The 13887-nt window shown below is 48.2% G+C and overlaps 1 protein-coding gene and 1 pseudogene across 1 annotated transcript in view; both read right to left on the bottom strand.

Annotated features, from left to right (window-relative positions):
* The window catches only part of SEZ6L (seizure related 6 homolog like), a 177081-nt gene that overhangs the window by 57862 nt on the left and 105332 nt on the right, over window positions 1-13887 (bottom strand). Inside the window, 5 exon segments of the mRNA XM_039861831.1 lie at window positions 125-310; window positions 2263-2455; window positions 4961-5094; window positions 5925-6383; window positions 6386-6682. Coding sequence (XP_039717765.1) covers window positions 125-310; window positions 2263-2455; window positions 4961-5094; window positions 5925-6383; window positions 6386-6682 — 1269 coding nt within the window.
* Window positions 4499-4614, bottom strand: LOC120602075 (uncharacterized; annotated as a pseudogene).

The following is a 13887-nucleotide window of genomic DNA, read 5'->3' as shown; positions in this document are numbered from 1 at the left end:
CTGTATTTGGAGCAGTCCCTTCTTGTGGGCCGAGAGCCTATCCTTAAGGTCAACGTTAAGGGGGTTGGTCTCTCTTCCTCTTAGTGGACCATCCACGCTTGGTCCAGCAGAGGCTGGAGTGTACCTGAGCAGACGGGCTCCTGGCTGCTCCAATGGGGCTTAGAGGCATTGATGCACGTCAGCGTCTTGGCGCCCTGGAGCTCGTAGCCCAGGTGGCAGTGGAAGTGGGCCACCCCACCGGAGTGCAGGTCCATCACTGTGACATCCCCATACTCAGGCCGGCGGGGAAAGGTGCAGCTCAGCATAAAGGCTGCGAACAAATGCAAAAGTAGACAGTCATCCCTCTGAGCAAGGAGATAAAGAATGTGACCCACATCCTAGGAGAAAATTTGTGCTGAGGAGAAAAGATGAGCCCCTCGGGACTCTGGAGCGCCTCAGCTCATTTTTTATGGTTCTGGTTGATCATCTGACGCGAAAACTGCCAGAAGAGCACTTTCTTCTAGGCTCTAAGCTCCCCACCTGCCTAAGCAGAGACAGTAGGTTTGGGGTGAAAAATGAGGTCCCAAATCTCACTGGCACCTCCCTATACACATGGACCTAGAATGGCCTTTTCCTCCAGCACAGAAGGGGCAGCATTACCAGATTGGGTGGTCTCACCTGTACAAGCATCTTGAGGGTTTGTTAAAAATGCAGACTCATGGACCAGAATGAGAATAACCAGCTCTTCAGAAAATGCTGGATAATGTGAAAACTTGAAAACAATTGTCCTGGGAGGTAAGGGGTTGGGCCTTGGAGGGAGATCAATGTGAGTTTACGTTCTTACTCTATCACTTAGAAAATGTGTGACTTTGAGAAAGTGACACAATGTCCTGAACTTCACTCTCCTCATCTTTCCAGTGGAGATCATCTTTCCCTCATGAGTGGTGGTAAGGATTAAATGGGGAACGAGAGGAAGGGCCTCCTTAGCCCCACGTCTGGCAGTCAGTCAGCACTCGCTACACTGGGGTGGTAGAGGCGTGTACGCAATCCCGTTAAGCATTTCCATTTTCATAAGAGGATGTTCAACTCACCTCAGCTCCATTATGGACTATGGTCTGATCTCTCCTGCAGCATAAAATATCTGTATCTCCAGTGGTTATTGAGAGGAATAAATTCAAGTTCATGGCTCAACAAGCTATTCCCCCCTCCCATTTTTAATTCGTGAAGACAACAGAGGTGAGTCTCAATATTGAAAAGCTGTGATGAAATGAACACTCATTCCCATTCCTGGTCACCCGCCTGTTTCAGAAACATCCAAGGAAACGTTTAAAATGAATCGTTTTTCCAGATGTTTGGTCAATTTGATAGAAATGTGAATGGTTTCCAATATCCCGGAGGGTAGCTATTGATTCCACTTTCCGTTCAGATATTTGGCAAGTTTCCTGGGGGAGCTCCTTGTTTAGGGGAACGACCTGAGGTTACAGGAACTGTCCGGGAGGTAGGAAAACAGGGTGGTGATGAGGGAGACAGAAAGGGAAGGAAGAGAGAGGGTGGGAATGAAGAGACAGAGAGGAGAGAAGGAAAAAAATAAAGGAAGCAAGGAAAAGGGAAGTAAAGAGAAGAAGAAAGGAAGGAAGAGAAGAGAAGTGAACGGAAAGCAAAGGCAAGGACACAGATGAAACGGGAAAGAAAGAAACATCGTAGCAGTAGCAAAGAGAGAGGGAGGCTATTTACCAGAAATCCATGGACTTTCATGGGATTCGTGTATCGAATACAGGGGCCATGAGTTTGAACGGGGAAAAGCGACCTGCTTGTTTTCATGAACGTTTAACTGAACTGCGGAATTTCCTTCTATCATGAATGCAGGCAACAAACTATAACATATTAGTAGAACCTGTGACTTTGTCATCAAGAGAAATCACAAATATTTTCATGTCATAATGGATTTCTCGACATATTTCTTATGTTCTTCCGTAGTTTGAAATTACAGTAATTATCAGAACTGCTAGGAGAAGTCGTTATTTAAAATGTTAATAAAGAAGCATGTAGATTATGATATAATTGATCCAAACAATATTTTGACAACTGTAATTCCATATGACTGGTTTCCTTTTTAGCCGTACGCATTTTATTTTCAACTCTTAAAAAGATATTCTGAGAAGGGGTCCATAGGTTTTACCACGCTGCCAGAGGGACTCCTGGGGGGAAAAGTTTGAGAATTCCTGGCTCCAGAGGGAAACTGAGGCAAATGGCTACGTGCCATCAGCCTCGGCCTGGTCATACCCTGGTAGTGTAGCTGGAAGGTCCCGAGGCCGTCGTCCTGGAAAGTCCGGAAGTAGACAGAGATGGTGTTGGTGGGGCTTCGGATTACCTGCCCCTCTACCAAAAGCGTCTGGTTGGCGAGGACGGTCAGGGTGGGGCCGTCCACCCCGCGGATGGAGAGCAGCTCCCCCTCGGACAGGTTCACACTCTTTACCTGGGGACAGTCAGCAGCAGACAGAGAGAAGCTCCGAGTTGTGTTTGAGTCAGGGCCCTCAAAGGTTGCGAGGCTGCCAGTGCAGCTCCCAACCAGCCCCCAACACTGCCCACGCAGCATCCCTCGACCAGCCCCTAGTCAATGAGACAGACAGGCACCAAGCCCTAGCCCCGGAAACATCTAGACCTCTCTTTTCTCCCCAAAGGCTGAGGGAACAGAGTGAAAGCAAGTTGAGGGGCAGAGACACTGCAGAGATCTGGGAGCCCCCAGAGCTGGGTCCTGTGAGAGGGGCTTCTGGATGCTGGCAGCTGAGATAAGTTCTCCTGGAGCTGGTGGGTGGGGGCAGGTTCGATCAGCTGGCGATGGAAGCCCGGTTGCCGGGGAGACAGAAGGAGGCCTTCCACCAGAACATAAGCTGCACAGAGGTAGGGACTTTTCCCTGTCACTCAGCATTCCCGGTGCCTGAAATAGTGCCTGGCACACAGTAGGTGCTCAAGAAATACTTATAGAACGACTGAATACATTGTCCCCCTTTCTGTATGAAATGGTAAATGAGGGAGTAGGGGGCCTCATTTCTGGGGCATTCTCGGTCCTACTCTCTTTTCCTCTCAAATGGTGGCTCTAAGTCCAGAACTTCCTCAAAGAACCGTGTTCTTGGTACTCTCTGGGCTTGGAGGAGAAAGAAGGGAGATATTTTAAGTTGTGCACAAGGACATCGAACAAACAGAATGGGCATGTGGTGGGGACTTTAGTCAGTTCCCAGTGTCCAATTTGGGTATTTATGCCTCTCCTGTGGGACCTGGAATCCTAGACCTTCTGCCCCTCACCTAAGCAAGGCAGGCTTCACCTATAAGCCCTTTCTCTTTCAGGCCATACACCTTGCTCTCCTTTCTCTTTGACGAACTCCTATTCATTTGCCAAAGCCCCACTAAAATTACCCTCCTCTGTGAGACCTTCCCTGACTGCCGAAGAGCTTGTCTGTCCCTCCACTGCGATTCTACCACATCCCCTATAAACAGCTATCAGAGACCTATTCAGATGGCACCCTAATGTCTTTTATGTGAACATCATTAGGGCAGGCCCTATGCCACCATATCCTTTGGTGTCAACAGCTGGACTGGTACATAGTAGATGCTAAATGAAGGGGTTCTACTGTGCCTGCAAAAGGGGTCCAGACAGTATTGGTTACAGAGCGGGTCTCTTCGTGGTGGGAGGAAAGAGTTTACTAAGTGCCAGAATCAGAGGGACCGCAACTTTTCTCCAGCTTCTTTAAATTCCATGATCATTTTTTTAAAAAAAGTACTTAATTATGGGCCACATCCTGTGTTAAGCCCTGGGGGCTCCAAAGACCACAGGTTCTGCAGTTTACATTTTATTTTTTCTTGTACGAGTCAGAAAAACCTTCCTAGAGTAAAGTTCATGCCATATCACTGACTCAGCGCAGAAACTTCTGTTGGCTCTTTACTGCCCATTAGAAAAAGGCCCAAAACCAGACAGCCAGCCTTGGCCTGGAAGGGTCTGCCACCACATGGTTCTGATCTCCTTTTCCAGTTTCATTCCTCTGTCGAACAGTGAACTGGACGGGTCACCACTGCCAGGCATCTGTCCTCAGTCCATTTTTAAAAAGACTTCTAATGCTGGGTGGTCAGCTGGAGAAGGCCTGGAACTTGGGTGAGTGTAACCGGTCATGTGCACCAAGCATTCTCTCTCTCTCTCTCTGCTAGGCTCTGGCTGAATGCTCCTTGCATGTTGTCATATTTCTATCTTTCCCAAACTCTGTAAAGTGGTAACATTATCATCTCCATTTTACTGATGGGGCAACTGAGGCTTGGAGAGGCAAAGTCCCTTGCCCAAAGTCACGCTGCTTTAACTGGTAATGCTGGGACTTCAAACCCAGATATTTGAATACTATGCTACCCTGCTTTTTATTATTATTATTGTTATATGTATAGTTTTCTTTTTTATTTTTTTTTAGGCAAGGCAACCCTTGGTTGACCTCACAGATTACAAGGAACTTGTAAGTTTACAATCCCTTATTTTTTATGCCTACAGCACCTGGTCTTCCTAGGTGGTCTTCCATCAAAGTACTAACCAGGCCCGATCCTGCTTAGCTTCCGAAGTCAGATGGGATCGAGCTTGTTCAGGGCATGGCCGTAGACTATCCTGCTTTTTTAATTCACAGTTTATAGGCAAAAGTTTATGAATCAAATGAACCCTGAATGAGTGTGTGTGTGTGTGTGTGTGTGTGTGTGTGAGATACCTTCCAAGTGTAATACCTCACAATTTATCAACACGCTCCCTTGGTCCATGCGTGCCAAGCTATTTCAGATGTGTACTGAGTTGGGAACTCCTATTCATTTGTCAAAGCCCAGCTCAAATTGCCCTGGTTGGGGCAAAGAGAGAACCAAACCAGTCAGGATGATAACAGTGAGCCTGACTCAGTCAGTCCTTCACAGACTTCCTGCTGGAAGAGGCAGGCACAGCAGGGTGCTTTCCTGAGGTTACCTGGAGCTCCACTCCGTAGCCAGTGTAGACTGTCACATTGTATGTGCACTCCAGGAAGCTGTTGATGGGCAGCGGTGGGTAGTCACTGGAGTCGATGTACCCTTCGGGATCAGAGAGGCTCACACTGCAGAGAGCTGGAGGGAAGCACTTTAATTAGGACATGGAGAACAGCTCAGAGGTAATGTCTCAGGTGGGCTGTGGGGAGGAACAGGGCCTCTGGGGAAACCAGTGTTCTCCTGTCCCCACCCCTCCCACTGCTATTAATTCTCCTTCAGGTCCAGAATCAACATGATAATTAAAGCAATACTTAACATGGAATGATCACCTACTTCATGCTGCTAGGCACCATCCTGACCAGTAGACAGGGGTGACACCAAGCATCCTCTCTCATAGGGACTGATATTTTGTCCTCATTTTAGAGGTAAGTAAACCAAACATCAGAGAGACAGTGGCTGGGCTAAGATCACACAGAAATCGGGATTCGAACCCAGAGCTCACACACTTCAATGAGTGACCACATTGCACTTGTCCAAAATCCACGTATGATTGACAGTTGATGTCTCTCTCCTCTGTTCGAAGATGGAAAAGAAGATAGAAGAAGAAAGACTAGAACACGGAAGTGCATTTTACCAAGTCTAGAGAAGTCCAGTAATGGTAAACGTGCTTTGAAAAGGCTCTGGCCTTCTAGGTAGGTTAAAGGATTGTTTCAAAATGGAAAGGTTTTGAATCCTGCTCTTTAGCTATATGGCCTTGGCCAGGTTCTTGATATCCCAGAGTCTCAGCTGCCTCATCTTTAAAATGAGAATATAATTCTGAGCCACAGGGTTAAGCTCATAGCCAATGATTAATAGGTGGTAACAGATGGTGGGGCCTGGGCCTCCCTGGCCCTCCTTCCCCATGCCCTGTGCACCCTGGGTGCCTCATCGCTGCGGAAGGAGGACTGGAGGAGCTGGGGGCTGCATACCTGGCGCCTGCTCAGTTGTGATGACCGTGGTGGTAATGATGGTGGACGTCGTGGTCTCCTGGCTCTCCTCGGAGGCTGACCCGGTCAGATCGTTCTCGCCTTTGTCCATCAAGTTCATGGGACTGGCGTCCTCAGGAGGAGCCTCGTGGGTCTCATCAGACATGGCAGGCTCCCCAGGGTCCGGGCTCTCGGGGAGCGTGTGGGCCACGTATGGTTGTGAGGTGAAGGGGGAGATCTGCAGGGGTGCAGGCGTGGTGGGGACTGCACCTTCCTTCCGATTCAGCCACAGGGGCTCCTCTGACGGTAGTCGAAGCGTCTCTTCACCTGCGGAGGCCATGGGGTCGGGGTCTCCCGGTGGGCTAGGCTTCTCAGTGGCAGAGGAGAAGAGACCCAGGCCTGGGGATGCAGGCTGGGACTCCGCCCTTGGGGGAGCTGCTGCGGAGGTGGCCTTTGGCCTAGCTGTTTCCTGGCTGAGTTCACCTGCTTGAGTGAAGGCAGCTTCTTCCTGGGGAGGAAGGCGAGCTGGGGGCTGGCCTCCTCCGGAAGCAGCGTGGACAGGGAGGAGGGTTCTGGGTGTGCGGAAGGGACTGTCCCTTCCTGCTCCAGCTCGCGAAGCTCTTCCCCCGACTGCACGGGACTCAGAGGGGCTGTTGTCACTCTCTCTTCCAGGCTGTCTTTGCTCAGACTGGTGCTCCTCAGTGCTCCTGAGGGCAGAAGGTAAGTACCTGAAGGGTTGGCGTCTCCCTCCGGTGGCGCATCTTGGGAAGAGTAGAAAAGATGCCAGTTAGCTTGAAGCTGGAGGGCTTAGGTCCTCCACCTTCTGTCAGACTTTGAGGGTGGCCCTTCTAAAGTAGCACCCAAGGCTTATCAGGACACTGGCACAGCTCACTCCGCAGATAAAGGGGCTGCCTCCTCCCTCCCTCCCTCCCTCCCTCCCTGCCTTCTTTCTTCATCTGCTTGAGTGAAGGCAGCTTCTTCCTGGAGAGGAAGGTGCTGGTTTCCTCGTGAAATAGCCAGTGGACAGGGCTGAGGGTTCTGCATGTGGAGGGCCCTTTCTTCCTTCTCCTTTTCTTTTTTTTTCTCTCCTTCCCTCCCTCCCTCTCTCCTTCCTCTTTCCCTCTTCCTTCCCTCTCTCACCGTTCCTTCCCTCTATCCTTCTTCCCACTCACCCTCTCTCTTCTTCCCTTTCTTTCTTCCTTCCTTCTCTCTTTTTCTTTTTCCCTTCTTCCTTCTCTCTCTCTCCTTCCCTCCTTCCTCTACTCCCTTCCTTCCTTTTGCTGACCACGGAGACTTACAGTTGATCATGCCAAGCCTGAGCTAAGCATTAGATCTACAGAAACCAAGGGCCCAAGAGTCTCACGATTTAGTTGTATATGTACCGGAAGAGGGAATAAGAAAGTAGAGATAATCATATTCGATGTGATAAATGTTTAGAAAGGGGGAAGCTTTGTGTGCTAACAGGGCAGAGAGGACCGTCCCTAGCCCAGTCTGCAGGCCAGGACCACCATGCACAGTTGGGCAGGTTGTTCACAGCACGAGTACATCCCACTAAGAGGGTGAGGGGGGCTAATACCAGCCCACACCCCCTTGACTCATGGCTATATCGTCCTGGGATGGAGGGAGCATGCTTTTTGGCTAAATAATCTAAAAGTGACTTTGTGGGAGACGCAGAAGGATTCGAGGGTTCAGAATCACAAAGGCAGGTTCAGAACAGAGAGACGTGGGAAGATGGTGATGTCCTGGCTGAGGTCGGTGCAAAAGAGGAATGCAGGGGGAGAGGGAGCAGAGGTGGAAGGCGGTTCCAAAGGAAGTCGGTGAGGTAGGGAGTTCGGGGCCAGGCCGTGGTGGCCTCGTATACCCTGCTAACTCCTTATGATTTATTTTTGTCTTGAAAATAAAACCATCTAGTAATTTTAAGGAACGGCTGGCCCCAGCAGTTCTGTTTGGCAGAATCATGCCTGAAATCAGCTTCATTAGCTTACTCGAGACCCATTTCTGCCAATTGCAAGCTGGCAAATGACTTTACCTCTCCGAGCCTCAGTCTCCTGAGCTGTAAAATGGGTCTTTAATCCCGTATTTCCTAAGGTTGTCATCATTCAATAGGTTAAGCGTACACACATATACATATGTATGGGTGCCTCACCCACAGTGAGTGCCTAGTACATGCCAACTGCTATCACCCTTTTTACTGTCATCATTGGAATCATGACTCTCAAGCAGGAAGTTGGAGCGGTCAGAACATCCTGATGATGAACAGTCTCGAGATAGAGAGAAATTACATCTGGGGACAAAAGCGCTGGGACTGAGAGCTGTCCTTGTCGATTTTCTGCGGGACACACTCACTCAGCCACAATTTCCAGCCCTTCAGCGCTGTCATTTAAATTTATTTCCGCAGCCACTGGAAAGGCTCATTTACTTTCATGGAGTTGGCGGCAGTGGCTTAATCTGTATAGACTGCAACAGTTTGCAACTGGTGCCAACAAATGTTTCTGTTTTGTAACATCGATTACTAGCCAGTGTGCATTCCGGGCTGACGGAGGCACCGGGGCAGGAGCAGGCATCAGGGAGGAGAGGACATGTGGATGATCCGAGGGCAGGTCAAGGTCATTCAGGGGCCAAGCAGGTATCCCAGTCCCAGGTGGGAAGTGTTGAGGCTTCAGAGTTGAACCTGGGTTCAAATCCTGCTTTTGACAGTTACAAGCCATGTCAGCCTAAGTAAGTCCACTAAACCTTTTCATGTAATAGAGATACTTCATCTACCTCATAGGATTAGGTCACATGGGGGTCTGCCCCGAAGCTGTGGCTTGTATGCTTGTGGTCACTTTTATCAAATGATTGATGTTGATTATCTTTATAGACTGAAGGTGATGGGACAAAAAAGTAGAGTATAAGGGGTCAGGAAATCTATGTCCTAAGACCCAGCTCTGGTTTGATGCAAAGAACTTGGATGCAACCAGGGGTCGGGGGACTCCGATGGTGGTCGTATCCTGAATATTACTCACTACCATAACTTCGTGTAGGTTTCCTCTTCTCTCCATCTTCTCTCTGTGTCAAATGGGCGGCCAGGCTAGATAAAATCTGAGGGCATTTCCAGTTCTGACATTGTCAGTTTCTGGACGGATCAGGTAATTGGCAATTATTCTTGCAGACTTTTGTGAATCTTGCTAAAAAGGGCAAAGTGACAGCTGAGACCTTGATACTGGCTTGTGGGTTTTGTTGGATCCTGTGGCTACATGGGTTTCAGCTGGTCCCACTCTCCCCTGGATCACGGTGGGGAGAGTGGGAAAAAGAGGAAAAAGGAGGGAGGAAGGAAGCGGGGGTGGGGAGAGGTGGAGATAGGGAGAGAGAGAGAAATTGGGAAAACGCATTGTGTCAAAGAAGAGGATAAAAGGATTACAAATGACATCAAGCACGTTAGTGTGCCTTGGTCATAATCACAGTAATACCTACAACGTTTTATTTCTTATTGTTTTATGGAGTGCTGAGTACATGCCAAGCATGTGCTAAATGCTTTTCTTCTCATTTAATTCTTCATTCCTCATTTGTTACTTCATGTAATTCTTTTCCAACCTTATTAGGTAGAAATTATTATTCCTATTTTATGGATGAGTAAACTGAGGCTTTGGGACATTAAGTGATGTTCTAAGGCCTCAGAACAAACTGGGTTTCCAATCTCGGTTTTCCTGATGCCAAAGACCATGCTACTAGCTCTCTTAAGAATTATGCGGTATTGCGATCACTGGCACCCTTCCCCCCAGCTTGAAGCAGCTTCTTCCTCTCAACTCCTCTCTTTCTAACCCCTTGTTCTGTTTGCATCTCTGCTGGGTGAGCTCTCTATCATGTTTTTCAAAACTCCCAGATGATACTCCCTATCCCCCGCAATGTTCCTTGTTAAAATACAAATTATTAGTCTCCCTTGCCAGACCTATCACATCTGAATCTCCAGGGGCGGGGCTTGAACACTGAAGGTTGAAAAGCCCCTCCCCTCCAGTGACTCTTACTGTCACGGTTATCAGAAAAGTTCCTTTGGGAACCTTTGATCTCGCCTGACTTCCTAAGCGTTCCCCATTTGTTTCGACTTTTAAGTACTTGTAGTTGCAGGTGGCAAGTTTGTGCAGCAGATGGTGACCCTTTCCAAGGCCTGTGACCTCTACTGGCCATCCCAGCCCTTCAAGATCCAACACAGCTGAGAAGAGCAGAAGGAAAAGCCAGAGAAAGATTCCGTAATCGGCTTCCTCCCACAGCCACTGCTCCCTCCTCTGGGGTCCCCAGGGTAAAACCAGTGCTAATCACAGCAGCTAGAAAACAAACATTTTAGGAAGTAGATCCAGCTTTACCGAGTCAGCCCTTTCTCTCTGAAAGCTGCTAAGGAGAGCTGCATATCCACCAGGTAAATTTACCTCTCTGGCCCCAGTGTCCCCTACTCCTCAGAGCTCACACACACTGTGATCTCTCTGGCCAGCTCCAAACTGCAGGCCATGTTCGAGACAGATCGGTGTGTATCTGGTCTGCAGTGTGTGCAGCCTGCAAAGCCCCAAGGCCTTGTTCTCAGCTGATATGCTGGCCAGAGGACTGCCACAGGAAACTAAATCCCACTGGGAATTAGTCAGAATTGAATTCCAGGGCCTCAGAGATCCAGCAACTTAATAACTTGCTCGAATAGGCCGGTTTTTCCTGGGGCCCCAATGACCACTGTGTTAAATTAACTCCTCTTTCTCAGAGCCCTTAAAATTTTCAATCATCGCAGTCACATTTGGCTGATTCTTCCTTTATCACATGTGTTCAGGGCCTCGCTCAAATGCTGTCAATCAGTGAGTGAAAGTGTTGGGTACTGACTCTCTCTGCTGGTCGACACTCTGCAGGAGAGAGTTGACACTCTAGGATATGGTCTCTATACTCAAGGAGTGTTAGGAAGAGAGACACACAATGTTAAGCAAACAGGGATATCAAACAGAGGAGGTGGGGAGCTTTAAGGAAACACATACTGATGCTTCTCTCCCCTTTGGGACAGAATGGAGCCACACTGAAGGTGACCGAGTATTTGTTCTGCCTTCAAGTGGGGAGGTAGCACCCTCTCTCTCTCTCTCTCTCTCTCTCTCTCTCTCTCTCTCCACGCCTCCCCCAACCCCAAACCTACCAACTTGAATGGGAAGAGGCTTAGACTGGGAAATGTCTCATTAAACTCAAAAAAGCTCTGAATGAAAGTTTGTATCTTCAACGCCCGGCAGCAATGGAGTGGCTAGAACCAGCGTGGATCCCAAGCCATAGCGTGTCGTTCTGTGGGCACAAAGTGGCGGAACGCGATGTGGAGGGAACAAAAGCTGGGGGGCGCGTCTGCTGTCGTGTTCCATGAAAAGAGCAAGAGGTAGTGAAAATGACCATAAACAATCAACTAAAACAAAGTCCATTGCAGAGAGCTGTCTTTTGACTGGAAGGAACGGCACGAAAACTGGATGGCCCCGGCTGCCTTTGGGTGGTGAGATTGTTGATGATGTGTTTTTTCCTTCTCCTTTTTGGTGTTTTCCAAAAATGTGTATAATAAATATTTAATACTTTCTTAAGTGAAAAAAAAAATTTATGAAAAGAGCAGGGTTTGAGGGCTGCCTTCAGCACCTAGTGATGGAGAGGCCCAAGGGAGGCAGACAGACACATTTGTAATCACGGAAGCGCTTCATTTGCTGAGTCGTTGACCCCCCTTCGGAATTCAGTTTCCTGGTGGGGATGATGATAATTCTCCTCTCATCAGACTGTTCCTCTCGCAGGAGTGGCGGGTGCATCAGTTGATATATTTTTGGTAAAGTGTTCTACAAAAATGTTAGTTACTATTCTAAACATCGTTATTATTATCCGATTCAGTGGTGGTTTCTTGTACCTTCGCACTCAGCAACTAGGGCATACCCAGCCTGCCCCTGATTGGTTTGCCTGGCCCCAGCAAGGATAAAACCAAAAATTAAATATCACATCTTACAGACCCACAGGCTTCTCGAGTTTGTGGTTAAAACTGCGCTGAGGAGGGACGCAGGTTCAGAGAGGGAAAACGGGCCGCCCAGGATCACACGACGCCTTAGTAACAAGACAAAGCTGTTTGAGGTTTGGAAAAAAACCACACCAAAACACACCGAACAAAGCAAAAACTAAACCAGGAACATCTGAACTACCCTGAAGAATGTCTGTTAATTTTATGCCTTCTACATCTAGGCTGGATAATTCCTCGCTGTGGGGCCAGGGGCTGTCCTGTGCACTGCAGGGTGCAGGGCAGCGTCCCTGGCCTCCTCTGCCCAGTAGCAACTTCCCTCCTGCTTCTGGTTGTGACAATCAGATTGATTCCAGACACTGTCAAATGTCCCTTGGTAGGGTAGGGGTGGGAGGCAAAATTGCCCCTGGTCGATGATCACTGGGTTAACCACAGGGAATAAAACAGGTGAGCTGGCACTGGCCCCCAGAACCTAGTAAATCTTCCCTCCCATTCCCAGAGCTGGTCAGCTTTGTTTCACTTGTATTGGTGAATTTTAGGGTTGGAGAAGGTCTTAGCAAAATCCTCATTTTATAGATAAGGAAGTTGGATTGAGGGAAGCCTGAGTTTTCTTTTCCCATTCACATTTGATCATTCATTCATGCATTCAGTAAGCACCGACTATGTGCAAGCCACCGGGCCAGCATCCAAAGGTTCGCTTCGGATAGTGATTAGCCAGAGCTGATGAACTCAACCCATTCCCCTCAGCCAGAGAGGACGCAGCGCCCCTGGCTTACTCAGTCCCATAGGGATGAGGACAGTCAGATAGATTAATGTTGTCCATCCCAGCTGGACTTGGAGAAGACTTCCCAGGACAAAGGCCAGAGCGGGGGTGGGCTTGGGAGACAGTGGGGTTTCATCTACTGTCTCAGTTGCAGCCCTCTACCGTCTGCCCGTACTAACAATACCGACATTCAGATGGCAACTTACACTCCACAGAGAGCATCTCCGGCTGCGATCCCATTCCAGCCTCCAAAGAATTCTGTGAGATCAACATTTTGTTTTTCCCATTTTATAGAGGGAAAGAAAATCAAGGCTCAGAGGAGGTGACTTGTCTAAGATCACAGAGCCAATTGGGGTGGAGTTACACACTTTCTGACCTTACTTCCTGTGCTCTTTCCTCTTTCCCATACCCTAAGTTTTTATTTCTCACAACGTAGTTTATTAGAAAAAATAATCAGAAGTATAAGCGCTGCCCTGCCCCGTCCACCACATCCTGCCTTTTAAAGGGAATGGTGTTAGTAGGATCTTGTTTAATCTCCAAATAAGATGTATTGATATAAAATAATAAAGTATTTTTACCATCAGGGGTGTGGGGTTGGAGTCAGAATTGCTGCTGGTCCAGGTTCGGCCCGCTGCTAACTGTCCATGAGCCTCTAGACAGTCACCTCCCTTCTCTGGGCCTCACAGTTCTGATCTGTAAGGTGGGGTTGTCCCAACCTTATCTCTTAGGGTCATTAGAAAGTAAAATAAAATCTCGAGTGTAAAGCACGTTTCTCTCAGAGCAGCCTGTCAGCTCTCATGAGCACTGTTGTCACTTTCTATCTGAACAGTCACAGAGTTCTTACATTGTATGTATTGCTCTGTTACTTACTAAGAAATGCATTTCGAAATATTTCAATCATTCAGAAAGAGTTAAAGACGAAGGCCACCGATACCCGTATGTGCACACCTTCGGTCTAGAAAGAGAATGCAAGCAGCACGGTTGAAGCCTCTGTTCTTCCCTACCATGTTCTCCACCTTCTCCACCTCCTGGGAGGAATTACAGTCCTGAATTTGACTTTCAGCATTCTCATTTATTATATGTATTGTTATCATTTTACTATTATTATTTTTTATCATGTGCAATTATTTATGACACATGTCAATGTCTCAGAACAATATATGGGATTGGGTGGCATGTTTTAAAACTATGTAACAGTCATTCCATATGAATCCTCCTAATACCTG

The sequence above is a fragment of the Pteropus medius genome, unplaced genomic scaffold (assembly GCF_902729225.1).
Source record: "Pteropus medius unplaced genomic scaffold, Ma_sr-lr_union100, whole genome shotgun sequence".
Classification (NCBI taxonomy): domain Eukaryota; kingdom Metazoa; phylum Chordata; class Mammalia; order Chiroptera; family Pteropodidae; genus Pteropus; species Pteropus medius.
The sequence above is the reverse complement of the archived record's forward strand: the minus strand, read 5'-3'. Positions and strand labels throughout refer to the sequence as shown.